The sequence below is a fragment of the Salmo trutta genome, chromosome 8 (assembly GCF_901001165.1).
Source record: "Salmo trutta chromosome 8, fSalTru1.1, whole genome shotgun sequence".
Taxonomy (NCBI): Eukaryota; Metazoa; Chordata; class Actinopteri; order Salmoniformes; family Salmonidae; genus Salmo; species Salmo trutta.
This window is the reverse complement of record NC_042964.1, coordinates 43,104,368-43,129,423: the sequence shown is the minus strand read 5'-3', so window position 1 is coordinate 43,129,423 and position 25,056 is coordinate 43,104,368. Positions and strand designations below refer to the sequence as shown.

The 25,056-nt window shown below is 46.0% G+C and overlaps 1 protein-coding gene across 4 annotated transcripts in view; it reads right to left on the bottom strand.

Moving 5' to 3' along the window:
* Nucleotides 1-406: 406 nt before the first annotated feature.
* LOC115199012 (muscarinic acetylcholine receptor M2) overlaps nucleotides 407-25,056 on the bottom strand; it is an 82,659-nt gene continuing 58,009 nt past the window's right edge. For 2 of the 4 annotated variants that reach the window (XM_029761496.1, XM_029761495.1), the window contains one exon: nucleotides 407-2,438. In XM_029761496.1, coding sequence (XP_029617356.1) covers nucleotides 857-2,374 — 1,518 coding nt within the window. In that variant the 5' untranslated portion in view covers nucleotides 2,375-2,438 and the 3' untranslated portion in view covers nucleotides 407-856. Of the gene's footprint in view, nucleotides 2,439-6,441; nucleotides 6,629-23,169; nucleotides 23,205-25,056 lie in introns of those variants that run through there. The other 2 variants (XM_029761499.1, XM_029761497.1) reach the window with 2 other exon arrangements.

The window sequence follows — 25,056 nt, the reverse complement described above, 5'->3', positions numbered from 1 at the left end:
AGGGCTCCCAGCCATGTTACTCAGTCGTATATGAACATGTCAGAGAGGCAGTTTAGACAAGCTGCTCTGCTTTGTGTGCCGCCAACACAGAGTGCCACCGGCATACAGATAACAGTTTGTAGTATGTACTGTATGTCCTTCTGCTGTCTTTACTGGCGGACATCTCCACTGAAACTGTGTGATGGATCATTCTGTCACGCTCAGACAGATGCACACACACACACACACACACACACACACACACACACACACACACACACACACACACACACACACGCACACACACACACACACACACACACACACACACACACACACACACACACACACACACACACACACACACACACACACACACACACACACACACACATATTTTGTGTATACATTGATATATACAGGTTTCTTTTTTTTTTACACTGAATTTCAAACGGGAAGTATGTGAATTCAGTCAGCCCTATTTTCCCTTACAATTCGTCTTGTGCAGTGCAGAGCTCTCTATCCAACTGTCCTTTTCATGTTCGGTCTATTTGTTCTCCTGGCTGTGCGCTTCTTTGTAAGTCTTATGTCTCAACAGTTGCATCACAAATCTCATTCATCAGAGCCAAACCCAACATGGCTGCAGGATACATGTTCTCTTATGAGCCGTAGAGTAAAAACAAAGGAAAGGGACCACATCATAAACCTCTTTCTCTCTCTCTCTCTCTCTCTCTCTCTCTCTCTCACACACACACACACACACACACACACACACACACACACACACACACACACACACACACGCGCGCGCACACGCGCACACACTCACGCACGCACACACATGCAAACACGCACACACGCACACTCGCATCCATATTCATCTAGCTGACCTAATGTTTTTGTATTGGCAGAGGAGGAGATGTTTGAATGTCTTTTTGAAAGTGACATTGCAGAGGGCATAGCAGGCGGGGTTGATGGTGCTGTTGATGTAGCACAGCCAGTAGCCGATAGTCCAGACCGTGCTGGGGATGCAGCTGGAGCAGAAGGTGTTGATGAGCACCATGACATTGTAAGGGGTCCAGGTGGCCACAAAGGCCACCAGGATGGCCATGATGGTACGGGTCACCTTCTTCTCCCGAGACGGTGGCGCTTTCTTCTTCTTGGGCGGCTGCTTGGTCATCTTCACGATTTTCCGCGCCACGTGGTTCTGCTTCTCCGTGGCGGGGACGATCTCCACCGTGGCGTTGGAGGGTGTGTAGCAGTCCCCCTTGGGAGACTTGGTCTTAATCTTGATGCAGGTGAGTTTGGAGCCGCCTGCCTTGGCCCGGTGGCGGGTTGGCTGCTGAACGAGCTCGGCGTTGCAGTTTGCTCTGGATGGCACCGCCTCTTCTTCTTTGTGGTTGGATGCAGCTGCACTGCCAGATGTCGAGTCGTTGGAGCTCTCTTTCTCCTCTCCGTGGGCACAGTTCTCCCTACCCCTATCCACGCCCTCCATCTCCCCCTCTCCACCCGTGGTGGACGGGCCCTTGCCGTTCTGCAGTTTACCGTCGTGCTGGTTGGCCACGTCATCTGTGGCTTCGATCCTGCCCTGCTCTGTGTCCTCTGCTGTCACGTTGTTGTTGATGGGCTTGGCAGAATTACTGCACCTTGCCTGCTCGTGGGACAGGGCCTCTGGGTTGGGCCCTGACGGCTTCCTGGTCTCCTTCTTCACCCGGCTTTTACTGGCTATAGAGATCTGTATGTAGAGAATGACCATGATGATAACGGGCAGGTAGAAGGCTGCGATGGCCGTGCCGAAGGTGACTGCTGCATTAGAGAAGAACTGAATGTAACACTCCCTCTCAGGCACTGTCCGCCCGCCCACGATGAACTGCCAGAAAAGGATGGCCGGGGCCCACAGAATGAAGGACAGGACCCAGGCAGCAGCAATCATCATCCCTGCCATCTTGGTGGTCCTTTTGACAGGGTAGCTGAGAGGCTTTGTGACACAGAAGTATCTGTCAAAACTGATGATGAGTAGGTTCATGACAGATGCGTTACTCACGACATAGTCCAAGGCTAGCCACAGATCACACACCACAGGTCCTAAGGGCCAGTAGCCAATCACTATGTATACTGTGTACAAGTTCATGGAACACAGCCCGATGATTAGGTCAGCACATGCAAGGCTGAATAAAAAGTAGTTGTTGACAGTCTGTAGGTTCCTATTGACCTTAATGGAAAGCATGACCAGGATATTTCCAATAACAGTGACCAGGCTGAGGGACCCAGCCACCAATACGATGAACACCACCTCCACAGTCTTGTATGGGCTTTCGGGTTCAATGGCAGGCCCTGCGTCAGTGCCTTCTGAGGCATTCCAGTAGGTGAAGCTGGTGAAATTGAACATCTCCATTGCATCTGGTCTTGGGGATGTTCTTCTATTCAGTTGGAGTTCAGGCTTTGAATCGCCTTTGCACCTATGGAGGGAAACAGAGGAAAACAATGGATTAGATAATTAAGTAGCCTACACGCATCCATCAAAATTCGAATTTGGGGAAACTACTGAAACTACTGAAAAGTAGGGCTACTTCCACACATATAACATCATTATCATGTATCTTTATTTAACAATAATGAATGTGTGCGACAAGGTGATTAGCGGAGATGTGCTAAGAAAACAAACGACGAGGACTAGGCCTGTCAAGTTAAAACAAGACAGTCAACAACTTGCTGGTGGTATACTGCTGTTGAAAACAGGCCTGGTAAACAAAAACTATTGTAGCCGACATGGGAGGAGATACTTTCAACAGGACAACGAGACAACCAGAAGTTGGAGAGGAAGCCACATACTGACAACAGTTACAAGAGAAGACCCTTTTTGTCTCAACAAAAGAAAACAACACCGCAAATGAGATGTATTTCCTCCTATTGTTTACAAAAAAGCAATTGAATTGACAGACCAAAACATTTCTCTCTTGTGTTGTGTTAGGTTATCCTACATGCAACAACATCTATTACTGGTAGGCGGTGATTCAGTGTAGGCCTAACAGGGCCATGCGGACCTAGCAGGAGCTCCCCACATCTACAGCAGCAATACACTCTCTCACTATGCTGTTCCTTCCACCATTTCACTTGATGTTTTCACCCTGTACCTGATGAGCTACGTGTGTTTCAGGCAGGTAAGAGCTGGTAGTATTATATCCAGCTGTGATTGGGGAACGGCTCTGCAGCTCAAAGAAAAGACACATTGATCCATGTGTTTTCAGGCCCCTAGTATTTTACCTTGTTTCGTGGCCTGTAGTCTATCCTGTTAGCCTGCCTCAGACCAAGCTACCAGTCTCACTGTGAAGTGTTTGGAGGGAACATGCTCTCAGAGGGAGGCTCTGCACGTTTGCTACATCTCTGACAGTTTAATAATGGTTTAATAATGGCGATCTCATTTGGTGTACAGCATCTTGTCTCTGAGTAATTTGTCACTTTGAGTAGTTGTTTTGTGATACTGGATGGTTCAGGGACCTGCTTGACTGTCACCATGCACAATTGGTTGATGTGAATGGGACTTAATGAGGAGGTATTGGCTGACAGCTCACTAACTGACACTGAACAACTCCTTCTATCTTAGGTCCTGCTTTTAGGCTTATGCCCCTTAACAGTTGAACACAGCCTCTGAATAACTAGCGATACAGTAATTTACTTATCTGCTCTGACAGAAATCCCTAATCTAAGCATTAGGTACAGAGCTAAGCTGGACTAATCCCCATCAAATGTTTAAGTCCACCAATTTATATGTTAAAACATCCAACAATACAAACAGGACACACTTGTGGCTCACTAGAGAGAAGTGGATTAGAGAAAGGAAGTGGATGATTCAGTGAGGAGAGACTGAGGATGGGGGAGTCAGAAGGTCCCTCGGCACATCTCTGTCCACCTCCAGCTAACATAAGCCTCGTCCTACACCTGAAATCTCTGCCATAACAGCCAAAGCTTTGCCCTTCCGGAATCAAACAGAGACAGTCACAAATCCCCTCTCTGTAGAACCATGGCACATAAATGTTGCTTAAGGGCCTCTAGAGAAAGTCTTCTTCTAAATGTCTCCTCACCTTGTCATGGTGACATCACCCTGCTGAAGACATTGCATTTACCCTCTAGGGAGCCCAGCCAGTCAGTATTTGACATTTCCCTTGAGAGGATGGGACACAGATGCCTCATGCCCGATCTGGGGCTGCAGTCTGCTTACTCATTTGACTAAATGGGTAACACTTTATTTGTAGATGCTCTACGGACTATCAGTAACATTTCAACTAACTATCTACTAACCCCAACCCTAGCCCTAACCCTAACCGTAACCCTTATCCTAACCCTAAACTTAAGCCTTACCTTAACCCTTATTTTAAACCTAACCTTAACCTTAACCCTAACCCTAACCTTAGCAAGCAGTTGCTTATCAACAGATAATTTGTTGATAGTATGACCATTTGTAAAGTATCCGGACTATCCAAATCAAATGTGACCTAGATGGTGTTCAACAAGTACTATTTATTTTCTCTCTAAAAGGTAGGGGTCAAAATCATTGACACCGCTAAAGATTCTTATAAATAAAGTAGTCAAAAGTGTAGTATTTTGTCCCATGTTCATAGCACGTAATGACCACATCAAGCTTGTGACTACAAACTTGTTGGATGCCTTTGCAGTTTGATTTGGTTGTGTTTCAGATTATTTTGTGTCCAATAGATATTAATGGTAAATAATGTATTGTGTCATTTTGGAGTCACTTTTATTGTAAATAAGAATAGAATAAGTTTCTAAACACTTCTACATTAATGGGGATGCTACCATGATTACAGATAATCCTGTGAATAATGATGAGTGAGAAAGTTACAGAGGGTCAAAGATCATACCCCCAAGACTTGCGTCTTGCCCAACTCACGCCTCCCACTTGAGCTTAATGAGCTGGCCTAGGTTATCCCTGCTTCAAGCCTATTACCCACAGGCATTGCCCTTCCAGCCCAGTCCCGATCCCAGCAACCCACTGATACCAGTGGCGTAGAGCTCGGCGGCCGACAGCTGGAGTGGAAGAAACCTTTTTATTAAAAACCACTCAGTGGGATGTCCAGCTCAGGGGTAGGGCGACCCGTAGTTCTATAAGACCAGCGAAACTTTAAGACCAGCGAAACTACAAGACCAGCGAAACTATAAGACCAGGGGAACTATAAGACCAGGGAAACTATAAGACCAGGGAAACTATAAGACCAGGGGAACTATAATACCAGGGGAACTATAATACCAGGGAAACTATAAGACCAGGGAAACTATAAGACCAGGGGAACTATAATACCAGGGGAACTATAATACCAGGGGAACTATAAGACCAGGGGAACTATAAGACCAGGGGAACTATAATACCAGGGGAACTATAAGACCAGGGGAACTATAATACCAGGGGAACTATAATACCAGGGAAACTATAAGACCAGGGAAACTATAAGACCAGGGAAACTATAAGACCAGGGGAACTATAATACCAGGGGAACTATAATACCAGGGGAACTATAAGACCAGGGGAACTATAAGACCAGGGGAACTATAATACCAGGGGAACTATAAGACCAGGGGAACTATAAGACCAGGGAAACTATAAGACCAGGGGAACTATAAGACCAGGGGAACTATAATACCAGGGGAACTATAAGACCAGGGGAACTATAAGACCAGGGAAACTATAAGACCAGGGAAACTATAAGACCAGGGGATCTATAATACCAGGGGAACTATAAGACCAGGGGAACTATAAGACCAGGGGAACTATAAGACCAGGGGAACTATAATACCAGGGGAACTATAAGACCAGGGAAACTATAAGACCAGGGAAACTGTAAGACCAGGGAAACTATAAGACCAGGGAAACTATAATACCAGGGTAACTATCAGACCAGGGAAACTATAAGACCAGGGAAACTATAAGACCAGGGAAACTAGAATGATGGCTATAATTTCTCCGCTTGGCAACTGTTATTATTAAATAAATATTTAGTTTTACACCTTCGGGTGCGCGTCACATACCCTTCACCTGTGGACCTGGAGTTACTCACCGTAATGGGACCTAGTGTCCCACGAGACTAAATGGTATAGTCACTGTGTCATGCCTTAGTCCCACGAGACTAAATGGTATAGTCACGGTGTCATGCCTTAGTCCCACGAGACTAAATGGTATTGTCACTGTGTCATGCCTTAGTCCCACGAGACTAAATGGTATTGTCACTGTGTCATGCCTTAGTCCCACGAGACTAAATGGTATAGTCACTGTGTCATGCCTTAGTCCCACGAGACTAAATTGTATTGTCACGGTGTCATGCCTTAGTCCCACGAGACTAAATGGTATAGTCACCGTGTCATGCCTTAGCCTAACATCCTAAGACATTGCTATACACACCCCAATGTGTATTTTACCCTGCCCATGTGGGTAAAAGAACGAAGGCTTACCTCTAAATTATGTCTTAGAAGAATTCAGAAAAAGGCTCCGCCCCCAACAACAGTGTTCCGAAGAGTGAAACAAAAAAAACAACAATAAATCATTTGGCAAAATAAATCCCCAAAAAGAGAGAGGTCCAAAAAATAGGCTCTGAAACAAAGAAAGCAGACCCCTTCTAACCTGCAAAGACTTATATATTCAAGCCTCCCTTACACACTCCTCCCCACAAACCGGTTACATCAAATTCATACAATACTGTCATTTTCCCTTATTCCATCACTCCCTTAAAACTGGTTACATCTGGTCCATAATGGACTGCCCCTCCCCAAACCCCCAGTCCCTGTTGTTACTGTCTTCTTCCAGAAGGATGTCAAAAAAGGGGGTTAGTGGAAGTTCACGTTTCACTGCACATCCCCTCCGTTCTGGTAATTCCCCCGACTCCACTTTTGGGTGAGGGAGAAGGTGCTGACGATGGAAGTAAGCCTGCTGATGCTGCAATCCCTGGCTGACCTCGAGCTGAGCTGCTCGGCCCTCTCCTTCCTATTTTTCTGATTTTCACGATGAATTCCCGCCTTTATGGCCTCCTGCTCCCTACGACCCAGAATTAGCTGTAGCTCAGCAGGAGTGAGAGTTACATCCAGCCCCCGAGCCACGACACACGCTCACCTCTCACCATTACCAATAACAGGGGAGGTTAGTATGTCTTGGGGGTATGATCTTTGACCCTGTGTAACTTTCTCACTCATCAGTATTCACGATTCATTTCTCCATTGTTTTCAGCATACAACGTAGCTCAGTATTTGAATTCTTTATTTTATACAGTCTTTATTGCTCATCTTTATCAAGGGTGTCAATCATTTCTGAACTCACTCTATATCCCCCAGTGATTGGTGCTGAGACACAAAACGTGACAGGGAGATAATGGTGCCATTACAGCCTGTGAGGTGAATAATGACATCTCCCCTGCAGTCGTTGACTTACAGGTGTAGGCTTCCAGCTGTACAGCGGCCCCGCTGTGCGTGTGTACAGTTCAAATCACCTGAGGCGAGGCCTGGAGGCTCAAGCATGGCCATCAATCATTGAGGCTGCCTCTCATCAGTCATCAGTCATCACTGAGATCCAGTGCACCTGGGTGATCTACACCATAGACTGCACTCATACACAAAAGCACACATCTCAGGCTCCTAAAGATGGCGATTTTATATGTTTCTTTTCTATTGCCCTGTCATGTACACGGTTTTCTCCTTGGCTAAAACATATTTTTTAATGTTAGATTATCTTATGAATATATCTATATTTGTATTGCCATCCTGTGATTTGCGGTGTAGTCCCATCTCCCATGTCATTGATTTCCACTGTCCCCATTTCCCCATGTTTAGTAAGTTTTTTTTTTAAATGCCAAGGAGAGTCAGTTGCTGCTGTGGGGTGGATGTGTGAATAAATAAGTTGAGTATTGTTCCACATTTGGTCTTAGCTGGTCCTGGAGCTGGATCACTAGAGCTGAAAATTGCCTGTGCCCTTTGGGAGGCAAGGAGGGCCAACTTCTCCCTTTTTCTGCATTTGTGTGGGTATCCTTCACTTTCTCTGTACCGTCTAATGCCAGACAAGTCAGATCACCAGTATGCAAAACGTAAAGAAAAGTTTTCTTCCGAAATCTAATAAAACAAACTGATAGTTTTGACCCAAATGTTTTTTTTAGGTGATCTTTGCAGGTCATATTTGTTAGATTCACAAGCGATATTCTGACTTCACCTATGTCCTGGGAGACACACAAACATCATTTCATCTTGATTCTGTATAAAACATGCAAGGGAATGTGATTACAGGGGAGCGGGTTATTTAGCTGCACGTAAAGTGATGCATTATGCTGACTCCCCAGGGTACAGATTCTCATTCCCATCTCCGAGCACTGATTGAAGGTAAAGCCCAGGGCAGTTACCCCCTGTTTCAGCTGATTAGATGCGTTTTTATTGCCTGCCCTCCATGGGATTACACAGGGTTAAGGCCTTTGTTTACTGCGCTGTTTGTGGCGAGGCATGCCTGGAATACACAAGCCTTCCTCACTGCACCACAGCAGGAAATTATTTTTGGGATAGTAAAACGTTTTCAGTGTACACTTAAATGACTAAAATCAGACATAAAGTATGTAGAAAAACAGATAATGAGAACTAACAATCTCCTAAATTAATCTCAAAAACGTGCTCAAAAACGTTCAACACTCCTCTCAGTGGTATTACATGGGTCTGTTCCAGGCAGAACATATCAGGTTAGTTACTAATGCTGCTGAGCTTAAGGGCAGGCTGATTCCAGTGCAGTTAGTCACGGGGAAATAAATGCTTATATTGAATGTCTGCAGTTCTATTTAAGAGGTTGTCTCAGACTACATGTTGCTCAAGTCACCAATGTGTACACCACACCTGAAAATGTTATTATGTGAAAATCTGTCAGAACGGCATTTAGACTGTACTAGGCGTTGTGTCCGTGCCCTATCGTCTGTACAAACCCATTTGAATGAAAGTGTTTTGGAATTGTTTACAGATGAAATGTTGATCTTTCATCTCAGCTGAGCTCCTGTGGATTTTCAACTGCCGCTGTGAGGTTGACAACCCGGTTAGGTAAATATTGGCTTGTTTCATCACAAGTGTGTGTTAAGTGCATGCAAAATGGGAGATGGTATGGAATACACCCACACACCCACACATCAATAAACTGCCAGTATGTTATATTTGTGATTCCTATAGGCTACTGGAGCATTGTAGTGTTAGTCATTGGAAGTTTAATGGTTGTGATCTTGTCGAGTTGGTGGATGCCATCTTAGAAAATGTCATAAACAAATGAAAAAGGCAATTTCCACGATCTATTCTCATTAGGCTATATGGTGGTGAATGCGTTCATGAAGACTGTAATCTTCAGTCACTGGATTATGTATACTGTATGTAGTTTACTCAATACGGTTTGCGTTCATTTCCTTGGAGCATCAAACCCAGTGGGATCAGAATGTGAGCCACAGGACCTTTCCCTTGACAGCAGCCTGGAGAAACCTATGCATTTGAACCCAGAGCGTGATCCACTTCTCATGGGATGTTTTGGCCTTTATATACCTCCCATGGAAAGATACCTCTCTGATATTGCAAACAGCTTGGGAGGCAGACAAGCAGTCATCAAATCAAATCAAATGTGATTTTCACATGCGCCGAATACAACAGGTGAAATGCATACCTACAAGCCCTTAACCAACAATGTAGTTCAAGAAATAGAGTTAAAAAAATATTTACTAAATAAACTAAGTGAGAAAAAAAATCTCAAAGTAACACAAGAAAATTACATAACAATAACAAGGCTATATACAAGGGGTACCGGTACCGAGTCAATGTGCGGGGGTACAGGTTAGTCGAGGTAATTTGTAATGTGACTATGCACAGATAATAAACAGCGAGTAGCAGCAGTGTAAAAACAAAGGGTCAATGTATATAGTCTGGGTGGCCATTTAATGAATTATTCAGCAGTCTTATGGCTTTGGGGTAGAAGCCTTTTGGTCCTATCCTTGGGCCTCTGGTACCGCTTGCCGTGCGGTAGCAGAGAGAACAGTCTATGACTTGGGTGACTGGAGTATTTGACCATTTTTTATGCCATCCACCACCTAGTGTATAGGTCCTTGATATCAGGAAGCTTGGCCCCAGTGATGTACTGGGCAATACGCGCTACCCTCTGTAGTGCCTTACGGTCAGATGTTGAGCAGTTACCGTGATGCAACTGCTCAGGATGCTCTCGATGGTGTAGTTGTAGATCTTTTTGAGGATCTGGGGACCCATGCCAAATCTTTTCAGTCTCCTGAGGGGGGAAAGGTGTTGTCGTGCCCTCTTTACAACTGTCGTGGTGTGTTTGGACCATGATAGTTAATTGGTGATGTTGATACCAATGAACTTGAAACTCTCGACCAGCTCCACTTCAGCCCCGTTGATGTTAATGGGGGTCTGTCCGGCCCTCCTTTTCATATAGTCCACAATCTGCTCCTTTGTCTTGCTCACATTGAGGGAGAGGTTGTTGTCCTGGCACCACACTGCCAGGTCTCTGACCTCCTCCCTATAGGCTGTCTCATCATTGTCGGTGATCAGGCTTACCACTGTTGTGTCGTCAGCAAACTTAATGATGGTGTTGGAGTCGTGCTTGGCCACACAGTCATAGGTGAACAGGGAGTACAGGAGGGGACTAAGCACACACCCCTGAGGGGCCTCCCTGTTGAGTATCAGCGTGGCAGATGTGTTGTTGCCTACCCTTACCACCTGGGGGCGGCCTGTCAGGAAGTCCAGGCTCCAGTTGCAGAGGGAGGTGTTTAGTCCCAGGGTTTAGTCCCAGGGATGAGCTTTGTGTGCACTAAGGTGTTGAACGCTGAGCTGTAGTCAATGAACAGCATTCTCACATAGTTGTTCCTTTGGTCCAGGTGGGAAAGGGCAGTGTGGAGTGTGATTGAGATTGCGTCATCTGTGGATCTGTTGGGGCGGTATGTGAATTGGAGTGGGTTTCCGGCATGATGGTGTTGATGTGAGCCATGACCAGCCTTTCAAAGCACTTCATGGCTACCGACTTGAGTGCTACGGGGAGGTATTCATTTAGGCAGGTTACCTTCGCTTTCTTGGGCACAGGGACTATGGTGGTCTGTTTGAAACATGTAGGTATTACAGACTCGGTCAGGGAGAGGTTGAAAATGTCAGTGAAGACACTTGCCAAGTTGTCCGTGCATGCTTTGAGTACATGTCCTGGTAATCCATCTGGCCCTGCGGCTTTGTGAATGTTGACCTGTTTAAAGGTCTTGCTCACATCGGCTACGGTGAGCGTGATCACACAGTCACCCGGAACAGCTGGTGTTCTCATGCATGCTTCAGTGTTGCTTGCCTCGAAGTGAGCATAAAAGGCATTTAGCTTATCTGGTAGGCTCGCGTCACTGGGCAGCTCTTGGCTGTGTTTCCATTTGTAGTCTGTAATATTTGTCAAGCCCTGCCACATCCGACGAGCGTCAGAGCTGGTGTAGTAGGATTCAATCTTAGTCCTGTATTGATGCTTTGCCTAGCGGGATTTCTCATAAGAGTCCGGATTAGTGTTCCACTTCATGAAAGCGGCAGCTCTAGTCTTTAGCTCGGTGCGGATGTTGCCTGTAATCCATGGCTTCTGGTTGGGAAATATACGTACAGTCACTGTGGGTACGACGTCGTCGATGCACTTATTGATGAAGCTGGTGACTGAAATGGTATACTCTTCAATGCCACTGGATGAATTCTGGAACATTTTCTAGTGTGTGCTACTAAAACAGTCCTGTAGCATAGCATCCTCGTCATCTGACCACTTCCGTATTGAGCGAGTCACTGGTACTTCCTGCTTTAGTTTTTGCTTGTAAGCCGTAATCAGGAGGATAAAATGATGGTCAGATTTGCCAAATGGAGGGTGAGGGAGAGCTTTGTATGCATCTCTGTGTGTGCAGTAAAGGTGGTCCAGAGTTTTTTTTCCCTCTGGTTGCACATGTGACATGCTGGTAGAAAAGAGGTAAAACAGATTTAAGTTTGTCTGCATTAAAGTCCCCGGCCACTAGGAGCGCCACTTCTGGATGAGCATTTTCTTGTTTGCTTATGGCCTTATACAGCTTGTTGAGTGTGGTCTTAGTACCAGCATCGGTTTGTGGTGGTAAATAGACGGCTACGAATAATATAGTTGAGAATTCTCTTCGTAGATAGTGTGGTCTACAGCTTATCATGAGGTATTCTACCTCAGGCGAGCAATACCTTGAGACTTCTTAAAAAAGAAACATTGCGCACCAGCAGTTATCGACAAATAGACACACACCCTCGCCCCTCGTCTTACCAGACGTAGCTGCTCTGTCCTGCCGACGCACAGAGAAGCCAGCCAGCTCTATATTATCCGTGGCGTCGTTCAGCCACGTCTCTGTGAAACATAAGATATTACAGTTTTTAATGTCCCGTTGGTAGGACAGTTTTAATCGTAGATCATCCAGTTTGTTTTCCAATGATTGCACGTTGGCTGGAGGAAAAGGGGGAGGAGGGCGAGGTGCCTTGTAAGAATTTGCCGATGAGTAGGTAAACTCCCACTTCCCTCCGTATTATTGGCCAACGTGCAATCACAAATTCTTACAAATTCTTACAATGTGCCCTCCTCCCCCTTTTCCTTCATCTTTTCTTCAAGCTGATGACTGAGATTTGGGCCTTGTCTTGACAAAGCACTATATCCTTCGCTTCCTTCGCTTAAAATAAAAACATCTTCATCCAGTTCGAGGTGAGTAATCACTGTTCTGATGTCCAGAAGCTCTTTTCGGTCATAAGAGACGGTATCAGCAACATTATGTACAAAATTAGTTACAAACAATACAAAAAAACTAACAAAATAGCACAGTTATTTAGGAGCCCGTAAAACGGCAGCCATCCCCCCCGGCGCCATGTTTCCTCAGCATGGAAATGTCTGAGCAGGTGTGACAAAGCATACAGTTCACATGCGCCGCTGAAGTGGCAGAGTGGACACAAAGAGCGAGGGGTTAATGGAGAGTTGACAAGCAGTAAATGACATTCAAGCCTGTGGAAAAACACTCTGGGGTGTGCAAACACTGTCTGCTGTCCTCTCCAGAGAACACTGATGGGCCATGTGGCACTGTATGTGTGTAGAAGATGGAAGTGTGTGTGTGTGTGTGTGTGTGTGTGTGTCTGTGAGTGTGTGTGCGCATGTGTGTGTGTTGTGCATGAAGAGCAGAGTAACCTTGATCCTCCCAGATAGAATGTGACACCTCCTCATCAGCTTGGGTCGGTCCCCACTGTGAGGGTTAACCGAATCATAAAAACACCTCTGCTCTTCCTCCATTGCTTCCATTGCTTTAGATCACATGTCAAACTCATTCCACAGAGGGCCGAGTGTCTGCGGGTTTTCGCTCCTCCCTTGAACTTGATTTATGAATTAAGGTCACCTATTAGAGGAACCCCCCTGGTTGTCTAGGTCTCCATTGAAAGGAAAGAACAAAAACCAGCAGACACTAGGCCCTCCATGGACTGAGTTTGACACCTCTGCTTTAGATGAACCCCCTCTACTCCTTAGAAGATGAAGAGCCCACAACCTGACCTTTACATGCCACTTCCTAGAAATTACATTCATCCTGATTTACCACAAATGATACTTCCCATATACAAGGTCTGTCAGTTTAAAGTGACCTCTATTCCTCTCCCCTGTCTGCACAGCTTTCAGAGAATGGACATAGATGTGGCTAGTTTACTACAGCAGTCTCCAACGCCATCTGTGAAAAATGATAGTGTGATGTACGACCTCTAGCGTCCTGTCAGACCACACCACCAATAGGGCTGTGCTGATTATACAGGAACAACTTAGCAAATGCCACAAAATAGACCTTGGACAATGTAATGCAAAGGTTCAGCTCATAGGTCATTCCTGAAGATGAAGCATTAGCCAACTATAGGACTAACTGGTGTGCTCCACAAAGTTTATCTAAAAAATGTAGTCCCTCCTAACCCAGTTATGCAAATACCACAGTATGACAGTACGAACATGCAAAGTTGTTTTTGTCAGATGAAGTGCAAGAGAAATATAACCTATTCACTTAGCCTGCTTTCAATTGGTAACAGTTTCTGAGCCATATGGGCAGGTCAAATATCACACAGTGATTTGGCAAAATTGCTATGGAAAACAAAGATACACACAGCCCAAATTCTAATGACAAGTTCTCAAGCAGACGAGTCAATTTCCTCCTGTCACATTGAGTGTCCCCGCGTGGCTGCCGCCACTTGACAAACACAATCACGCTGCTTACCCAAATGCTACCAATATTGCCTTTCACTACACATTACTGCGTTCATAATTGACCTGCGACTGAAAAACACTGGACGTATGTTTCCTGTGTTAGATGAGCGGTAATTAGCATTCTTTGTGTATTGGTGAAGTTCGGTGCATTTTCAGTAATCTTGCGATCATATAAAATCTAAACTAGATACCATGGTTTTGGAGTTAGGACAACCATTGTTTATGCACTGAAAGAATGCAGACCTCCTGTACAAACAGGGATAATTAAGTCAAATTAGACTTTATAACACAGCAAGACTTCTGACATGGCAGAAAGTAAGAGTTATTATCTCTAGTGAAATCTTGTTTTGGCTCATCCTCTGTGGAAAGTGTCCCAGGTGTCATTGTTGGCAGATGGATGTGCCATGTTTTCCACTGGGCTACAAGGACACTAGCGGCACCCCTGAAATAGCTCATTATCGACAGGCAGACATATTAACGCCAACATCTGGCAGCCAGGTCATCACTCTGGCGGAGTGCCGTAGGCGACAACTGCCGGGACAGGCATCATGTTTGGGAGGGGGTAATGGCACGGAAAGAATGTGCACAATGGTAACTGTCAGTGGTACACCTTGATGGGCTAACACTCTAAAAACATACACTTCCCATCAGCTTGTCACTATATTTGCAGTATTCTTCCCGGCGGCGCTAATGACTGGCAAATATACAAATATTCGTTTTTGAATCGAAAGATAAGTAAATCCTGCTGTTGCATGTAGCAAGATATAGTGCTGGGTTCAGCATCATTGGAGAAGACCGAGGTTTCCTGGAAAGTAGAATCACTTCAGTGTTGTGCTTGGCTGAGGCTACATTCATGAAACTTATTACACTTGGTAATGTGACACTCTACATGGCCACTGTCATCAGCTGAGCGTATCTCCCAGGTAATACGCTCCCGTAGAGAATGACAATATATCCTGTTTCCTTTTTTTATACTGCTGGGGGACTCTCCTGTTGTCCACAGCCATCCATACTGTGCATGGCAATGAGCGGACCTGCCGCTGGCTCATTGGCTCAGTAGTCATATCACGTTGCAGAAATAACCCATTGGCCCTGCCCTGCGCTGAGGCCTCCTCTATAAAGCTTGGTTCCATTACGCCCTGTTCTACAGTGAAGGTCCAGAGCCAGCTGTCTCACGGGTACAGGGAGAGGAACAGGTGTCTGGATCTTTTACAGATGCTGCGAACAAACTTGGAGCAACATGGAATTAGGGAATTAATGGAAACAATTTGGTCCAGTAATTAGATTATGGAAATGAATCACACCTGGTGTGAAGGAGTACATCCTCCAATCTGATGAACAAAGTCTTCAGTGATTATGAATAGAGCAATCTACAGTACACTACATATACAAATGTATGTGGACACCCCTTCAAATGAGGGGATTTGGCTATTTCAGCCACACCCTTTGCTGACAGGCGCATAACATCGAGCACACAGCCATGTAATCTCCATAGACAAACATTGGCAGTAGAATGGCCTTACTGAAGAGCTCAGTGACTCAACATGGCTCCGTCACCTTTCCAACAAGTCACTTTGTCAAATTTCTGCCCTGTTCCAGTGAAGGGAAATCTTAAAGCTACAGCATACAATGACATTCTAGATAATTCTGTGCAGTTTGGGCAAGGCCCTTTCTTGTTTTAACATGACAATGCCTCCGTGCACAAAGCGACGTCCATACAGAAATGGTTTGTTGAGATTGGTGTGGAAGAACTTAACTGGCCTGCACAGAGCCCTGACCTTAACCCCATCGAACACCTTTGGGATGAATTGGAACGCTGACTGCGAGCCAGGCCTAATCGCCCAACATCAGTGGCCGACCTCACTAATGCTCTTGTGACTGAATGGAAGCAAGTCCCCACAGCAATGTGGAAAGCCTTCCCAGAAGAATGGAGGCTGTTATAACAGCAAAGGGGGGGACCAGCTACATATTAATGGCCATGATTTTGGAATGAGATGTTCAACAAGCAGGTGTCAACATCGTAGTGTATGTAAGGACTTTGGAATGGGATGATTTGGCGAAATGGAAGTGTGAACAAAAACGTTATTTATATTGGTCGCTAAATGTTGATAATACTAGTATGATATGGTTAGTATGGTGGTTTTCAGGATTTATAACGACTAGCCTCATTCTGTGCATTGCCTTTTCACTGCATTAACAGAGTTAATCTCTTTCTCTCTCTCTCTGAATGTATTACATTGAGGACATCAATTGACTTTGGGTAATGAGCCCTTATTGCACAAGTGCAGTGAGTTGTTGTACAGTGCATGGTTCAGTCTCATAATGTGTGGGATGTGGAGGACTCAATGCACTACCCACTTTATGGGAGAGACAAGGACAAGAGATATGTATTCAGGTCAAGATGAAATGTTTTCTTTAGTAGATTAAGGCCATTCGAAACAACTCGTCTGAGTGGTTTTACTCTCAGCACCAAAATACCAAAGTCATGACTCATGGAGTACTTTAGGTTTTATGCCAGTATGAACAGCCAGGACATCTCGGTGATTGGATGAGTCAAGTGTTATTTGAGAATGCACAGTATATTGCACACCGGATTCAGCATGGTACTCAGGGGACAGTCTTTCCTAGAATGTGTTATTAGATGATAACTTGCTGGTAGGTACTATGTTTTAACTCTCATACAGCACAAGCTGAGTCCTCTCACGCATACAGTGCATTCGGAAAGTATTCAGAGTCCTTGACTTTTTCCCCCCAAAAATTACGATACAGCCTTATTCCAAAATGGATTAAATAAATGTTTTTCTTCATCAATCTGCACACAATACCCCATAATGGTAAAGTGAAAACAGGTTTTAAAAAACAGAAATACCTTATTTACATAAGTATTCAGACCCTTTGCTATGAGACTAGAAATTGAGCTCAGGTGCATCCTGTTTCCATTGATCATCCTTGAAATGTTCCTACAACTTGATTGTAGTCTACCTGTGGTAAATTCAATTGATTGGACATGACTTGGAAAGGCACACACACCTGTCTATATAAGGTCCCACAGTTGACAGGGCATGTCAGAGCAAAAAACAAGCCATGAGGTTGAAGGAATTGTCCGTAGAGCTCAGAGACTGGATTGTGTCAAGCTTCACATTTCTGCAGCATTGAAGGTCCCCAAGAACACAGAGGCCTCCCCCCGCACCTCCCTGATTCAGAGGGGTTGGTTTAAAGGCATTCAGTTAAAGGCATTCAGTTGTACAACTGACTAGATATCCCCCTTTCCTTTTCTTTCTTAAATGGAAGACGTTTGGAACCACCAAGACTCTTCCTAGAGCTGGCCGCCCAGCCAAACTGAGCTATCGGGGGAGAAGGACCTCGTTCAGGGAGTTGACCAAGAACCCGATGGTCACTCTGACAGAGCTCCAGAGTTCCTCTGTGGAGATGGGAGAACCTTCCAGAAGGACAACCATCTCTGCAGCACTCCACCAATCAGGCCTTTATGGTAGAGTGGCCAGACGGAAGCCACTCCTCAGTTAAAGACACATGACAGCCTGCTTGGAGTTTGCCAAAAGGCACCTAAAGGACTCTCAGACCATGAGAAACAAGATTCTGTGGTCTGATGAACCAAGATTGAACTCTTTGACCTGAATGCCAAGCGTCACATCTGGAGGAAACCTGGCACCATCTCTACGGTGAAGCATGGTGGTGTCAACATCATGTTGTGGGGATGTTTTTCAGTGGCAGGGACTGGAAGACTAGTCAGGATTGAGGGAAAGATGAACGCCGCAAAGTACAGCGAGATCCTTGATGAAAACCTGCTTGAGAGCGCTTAGGACCTCAGACTTGGGCGAAAGTTCACCATCCAACAGAACAACGACCCTAATTTTAGAAGAAGGCTGTAACATAACAAAATGTGTAAAAGTCAAGGGGTCTGAATACTTTCTGTTTATCCTACCTTCAATCACAAATGGAATCTTAACCTTGTAAACTGAATAGAGAAACAGCAATCATTTAAATTCACACCATAGATATAATAAAGCATTAATACTTTTTCCAAATATAGGCTCCCTCTTTAAAGAGAACACAGGACGCCTGTGTCGTTCTCCTTGCCATGATGTCGCTCTCACTCCTTCTGTGTGAATCAGCATGGCTGTCTACTCAATCTTAATTGCCCTGTATAGTGTTCTGCCAGCATCGCCGTCACCCCGCTCCTGTCCTCTCCCCGTCCCCTGTCCTGCTTGTGATGTATTGCCCCTGCACTCTCCGTAGATGGAAAGTTCTGCTGCTCATTAAGATGGAGGAAGATAGCAGGGGTGGAAGGAAAGGCAGAAGAAAGGAAGGAGATAAAACATGGGCCTGTTGGATTTGTTCCACTTCATTGTTTTCGTATTTTCAGCCTCTTCCTCTCCCTTTCTCCTTTGACGCAGAGCTTGACGACAAAGCCAAGCTACATCGTCCTTGAGCAGGTTGCTCCATTCACCGGTATGTTCTTGCTTGCTTTCCTGGCTGCTCCTATTTGCACAGGTCAGATAGAATAGATGTATAACACATAGGAATAGGTCTAGGAAAAATGTGCTATAGTTAAAGGGAATACCTATAACCATACTGCCCTGTTCACATTACTTGGCAGTTTTTCAACAGGGTTAAGTTGTCTCTGAACCGCACCTTTTGAACTGTAGCTTGACTCATTTTCTTACCGCCAGGTACAATCCAGGACACACTTGCAACCCGTCTAGCTTCCTCACAGTGGGTTGTGGGAATTGCGGTTCAAGAATCATTAATGTATGAAGGTTCTCTGTGGTCATTCACCTGCAGTAGAATCTGTCTAACACTTGTAAAGAGACAACTTCAACTGTGTCAGATAAGGGAGGAACAAAATGTGCCACATGCCAGACAAGTGGGCGACAACATTTTGCAGTAATCTCCAGCCCAAAGCCCTGTGGGGTGTGATGTGTGACTGGAAATGAAACAGGCTGACGGATGCTAATCCATGAAATACAACCTTGATCCAAGCATCAGATTCACAATGCACAGCAATCACAGACACTAAGACTTTGAGAGGCGATGTCATGTCAGGACAGGTGGGAGCAGAGAGGGTGATCACTTAGGTAGGTCTTATCTCTGCTTCATTTTACTGTCATTACCTCTCATTCCACTCCCAATGTAAAAGCCTCAGTATAGATTAATACATGACAGGTTGTATATAACCCGACCACGCATGCTGCTATTAGCACAGAGTCAAAAAGAAGATGGAATTCACACGGTACCTCAGAGCCCGTTAATGGGATTTCTCACATTGTCTGCTCTCCTGACCTTAAACACGCCTGCATAGTGTGTTAATCAGCTTCCATCAGTCACTCAACATTGCTTATTGTTTATTACTTTTGCTGTGTTGGACCCAACATTATGATACTTTAGACAATGGTTACATATTTTCACCAATACCAGGTATTCTTGATCAAGTCCTCTCAAAAAGATGTTTATGAATGTCCTAATACTCTACCCATTGATATTGTCAGAACAAGCCTCTTAAAATTGCTAAAAAACAAACTCCTCCAATTAGCTCTCAGTCTCGAAAGCCCAGCTATATATTTCACAGGCACTGTCATAAATTAATCATGCTGTATATTAAACACTTCAGTTTCCCACTTTTCTCTCAACTCATTTGCATTACAGTGAGGGGCCGTCCCGGCAGGAATAGCTGTCCAAAACGGTTACTGCTTCATTAAATGATGTTCACAGAGTTTACTAATAGTGCCTGATTTCTTAGACAATGATCACATAGTTTACTTTTCAAACATGAACGGCCACAGGGGAAGAAGTGCAACAGAGATGTATGAGCAAATTCTATAATTGAGCCAGGTACGCAGTACAATCAAGGGACTTTCCACTGAGGAAGATCAGCCTCAGTATTCATACAGTTCTTCAACAGGGACGGACAAACCAATAAGCCGTGGAGCCAGAACAAAATCAGCCTCATTAATTATTTAGGAATGTGGACGCAAGAAGAACTTATGATGCAGCGCTTTGGCAATTTGAAGACACAAGGTCTCAGGTGCACAGTTAGCCCCCCTCAGCTCTCTTGCTCTCTCTCTCCTCGCCTGCAGAATTGCATTCCCCAGTGTTCTGATGGACACCACAACTCAGAATCTCCAGAGACACCAGGCTGACGGACTTTGGCACATAAATCCCCACTCTCATGCCCCTCGAGACACGGCTAATTGGGTTTGCGGATTGGTAGGAGCAAAGACAGTGCGCCCAACACAGAATCTCATCAAAACTCGAGCCCAGAGCCAATCAAAAATCAAGGCCCAGCAGCAAAAGCATTCATTACAGATGAAGGTTATTTTTGTTTGTCAATGTGCTGACTTTGTCAGGGGACACGGCCTGAAGGAAACTTGCTGTCAAATCTGATTCTGTTAATTGGTGATGTCAGGTCTGAGTTAATGTGACCTCTGGTCAGAAATGCCTTGAAAAGGCCAGTTCTTTGACCTGGATAGTTCTGCACTTCTGACTGCAACCCTGTTTCATCGACACCATTTCTTCAGAATAGAGAAGAACCCTGCTCTGAAAGAGCACATCTAACTTCCAATTTGCACACAGCAGGCAACAGGATTACCACTTGCAAACCTAGTGAGTTATTCAACAGAACCAAAATTAGCTAAACATTACTGTTTCTCCTTTTGAACAGACTTATTCAGCTCCTAGCTGTTTGCTCTACTTCAGTTGATTCGTACAAACGTTGGCCTGGTTTGCATCTTGCTTTGGGCTGTACTAGCAGCACCTTTCCTGAATGCCCTGACAGCCTTGCGTGTGTACAGCAGGCACGGCATGAAATCTCCATGAGAATTCACACATGTGATCCTTTCACTACCAACTATGCCAACAGCCTGAGGTTTCACCAGGAGGGTTAGAGACAGGAAGCTAAGACATACAGGTGACACTTCAGTGAGGAAACACATGTCTTGTCGCTAAACATCATGTCAACTTGTCCACATTTATTAATGTGTAGATGTATGTACCAGCTACCGGTAGTTCCATTGTTCTGGGCTTTCCATCCCCAGTCAACATGCTTGACATTTAGCACGTTGACATACAGTATAGAGTATTGGTTTGTGCTAAATATGATTTTGGAGAGACATGACTTAACCCATTTGATGATGACAAATGCAGAGCATAGCTGTTGCTAAGCAGGATACTGAACTTTATTCATGGTTCATTAACAGTTACAAAAAGCGAATTGCCGACTGATTGAAGGTATCCTATTTGTGCATTGATAATTGATATGTTTTAAAAAACGTTTTACCTTACTCTGAGCTAATGAATGCTGTGTGAATTACTAGTCTTGCTTTTTGAGTTTATGTAGAACAAAGCATACACTGCAACAGCAGAAATCGAATTCTGATTAGAGTCCTACTAGGACTTGTATGTTATGTCAAATTAACTAAGAAAGAGCATAGAGCAGCAATCAGACATTACGTTTTAGGGGGCCTCAGGAAATGCCGACATGGAATGTCTCTCTTCTACAGAAGTACATTGTGACAAAGCATGTTTTTGCATGACTGGTTTCTCCAATCTATCAGAGCCTGCTGGAAGAGCTTTCTTGCTGCAAGTCTAAACAAACATCAGCAGACTCCTCGGTGGAAATCTGATATCTTTACTAATGGAGATGACTGATTTCATTGTCAAACATATCAATGATGTTATTCACAATCACTGCCGAAGTCAAGAGGTTCTAAGAGTGTCTGAGGAAGCCGCCTGAAAGACTAGAAAGACAAGGTCTAAGGGTTGTTTTCTGATACATTTGGTTAATAGCAATAGTTGCAGTTTAAAATCTATAACTTCAGAAACTCTGATCTGAACACAGTGTAATTGCTTCCTCTCATGACAGTGTCGGCATTTATATCAATGCCGTTACATTAGATGTGAGGTTCCAATGGTGGAATCTTTTTACATTAACATTTAGAGTAGAGGTTTTTCGATGGAGTAGCCTATCTTTCACTGTTAGTCTGTAATGCTTCTGCCAATTTTCCTTTGTAAGAGTTTTGAGAGAAAGATAGGATGAGCAGAAAAGGGGGGGGGGTTCATTGGCAAATATCCAGTCAAGATAGGGTAAACAACAAACATAACAAACTGATACTGGTCTAAGAAACGAGACAGTGCAAGCAAAAGGCTGGACATTAAGAGAAGTGGTCGATCCACGGGGGCAGAAGAGCTGGATGGAAAAACTTCAGATCAGTAGCCTATCTTGTTTTCTGAGATGGGGCTGTGTAAATGATTTTCCAAGCTGTCTGAGCTATGAGGAAAATGGACGCGGCATTGTAATATTAGTCAGCCTGTAACGCTTGGGCGTAGTGGGTGCAGAGTCAGGAGCAGGAAGCAGAGAATGCAGGGTAGTGTTATTTATTAAACACACAACGGCAAAACACAAGCCGCCCCAACAGCGAACTAGAGCGCACACAAAAACCAAAGTGCCCAAACACATGGGACAAAACAGGTCGGCGCAAAATACGCACTCGCACCTCAAAACACAATGAGCGCGCATTCACAAGCTATACAACGATCAAATAATCCCGCACACAGAGCAGGCGGGCCTCCTGGCTAAAATAGCCCGGCTAATCAGCCCAAACCAAAAACAGGTGCACACAATAAACGAAAAGGGGGAAAAGGGAATCAGTGGCAGCTAGTAGGCCGGCGACGACGACCGCCGAGCGCCACCCGAACAGGAGGGGGAGCTACCTACGGTAGGAGTTGTGACAGTACCCCCCCTGACCGCGCCGACACCGGCCTCGAGGGCGACCCGGAGGGCGAGGCGCAGGGCGATCCTGGTGGAGGCGATGAAAATCCCTCAACAGGGATGGGTCCAAGACGTCCCCCACCAGTACCCAGCACCTCTCCTCCGGGCCGTACCCCTCCCAGTCCATAAGGTACTGCAGGCCCCTCACCCGGCGTCTCGAGTCCAGAATGGCCCGTATGGTGTATGCCGGGGACCCCCGATGTCCAGAGGGGATGGAGTGACCTCTGGCACCTCACCTTCCTGCAGGGGACCAGCTACCACCGGCCTGAGGAGAGACACATGAAACGAGGGGTTAATACGGTAATAGGAAGGGAGTTGTAACCTATAACACACCTTGTTTATCCTCCTCAGGACTTTGAAGGGCCCTACACACTGCGGCCCCAGCTTCCGACAGGGCAAGCGGAGGGGCAGGTTCTGGGTCGAGAGCCAGACCCTGTCCCCCGGTACGAACACGGGGGCCTCACTGCAGTGGCGGTCAGCGCTCCTCTTCTGCCGTCCACTGGCTTGTTTCAGGGATTCCTGGACGGCTCTCCAGGTCTCCTTGGAGCACTGCACCCACTCCTCCACCACAGGAGCCTCGGTCTGACTCTGGTGCTATGGTGCCAGGACCGGTTGGTAACCCAAAACACACTGAAAGGGTGATAGGTTAGTAGAGGAGTGACGGAGTGAGTTCTGGGCCAACTCTGCCCATGGGATGTACCTAGCCCACTCCCCTGGCCGGTCCTGGCAATACGACCGCAGAAACCTGCCCACCTCCTGGTTCACCCTCTCTGCTTGCCCATTACTCTCAGGGTGATAACCGGAGGTCAAGCTGACCGAGACCCCCAGACATTCCATAAACGCCTTTCATACCCTGGACGTGAACTGGGACCCTCGATCAGAGACAATGTCCTCCGGCACCCCGTAGTGCCGGAAGACGTGGGTAAATAGGGCCTCCACAGTCTGTAGGGCCGTAGGGAGACCGGGCAACAGGAGGAGACGGCAGGACTTAGAAAACACAACAACCAGGACCGTAGTGTTCCCCTGAGACGGAGGGAGGTCGGTCAGGAAGTCCACTGACAGGTGAGACCATGGCCGTTGTGGAACGGGGAGGGGCTGTAACTTCCCTCTCGGAAGGTGCCTAGGAGCCTTACTCTGGGCGCATACCGAACAGGAAGAGACGTAGACCCTAACGTCCTTAGCCAAGGTGGGCCACCAGTATTTCCCCCTGAGACCCCGCACTGTCCTCGCCACACCCGGATGACCCGAAGAGGGTAGAGTGTGGGCCCACCGAATCAATTGATCCCGAACACCAAGCGGCACATACAAGCGACCCGTGGGACACTGTGAAGGTGCAGGTTCCACCCTTAACGCCCGCTCGATGTCCGAGTCCACCTCCCATACCACCCGTGCCACCAGCCTAGACGCTGGGATGATGCGAGTCGGATCGATGGGCCGGTCCTCTGTGTCATAGAGATGGGACAACGCGTCGGCCTTCATGTTCAGGGAGCCCGGTCTGTAGGAAATAGTAAACCTGAAACGGGTGAAGAACATGGCCCACTTTGCCTGACGCGGATTCAGACTCCTAGCTGCCTGGACATACTCCAGGTTCCGATGGTCGGTCCAGATGAGAAAGGGGTGCTTAGCCCCCTCAAGCTAATGTCTCCACACCTTCAGGGCTTTTACCACCGCTAACAACTCCCGGTCCCCCACGTCATAGTTACGCTCCGCCGGACCGAGCTTCTTCGAAAAGAAAGCGCAGGGGCAGAGTTTAGGTGGCGTACCCGAGCGCTGTGACAGCACGGCACCCACCCCAGCCTCGGATGCGTCCACCTCCACTATGAAAGCTAGAGAGGGGTCCGGGTGCGCCAACACGGGTGCATCGGTGAACAGCGCTTTCAACCTTTTGAAGTCTCTGTCCGCCTCAGTCGACCACCGCAAACGCACCGGCCCCCTCTTCAGCAGTGAGGTAATGGGAGCCGCTACCTGGCCAAAACCCCGGATAAACCTCCGGTAGTAATTGGCAAACCCTAAGAACCGCTGCACCTCCTTCACC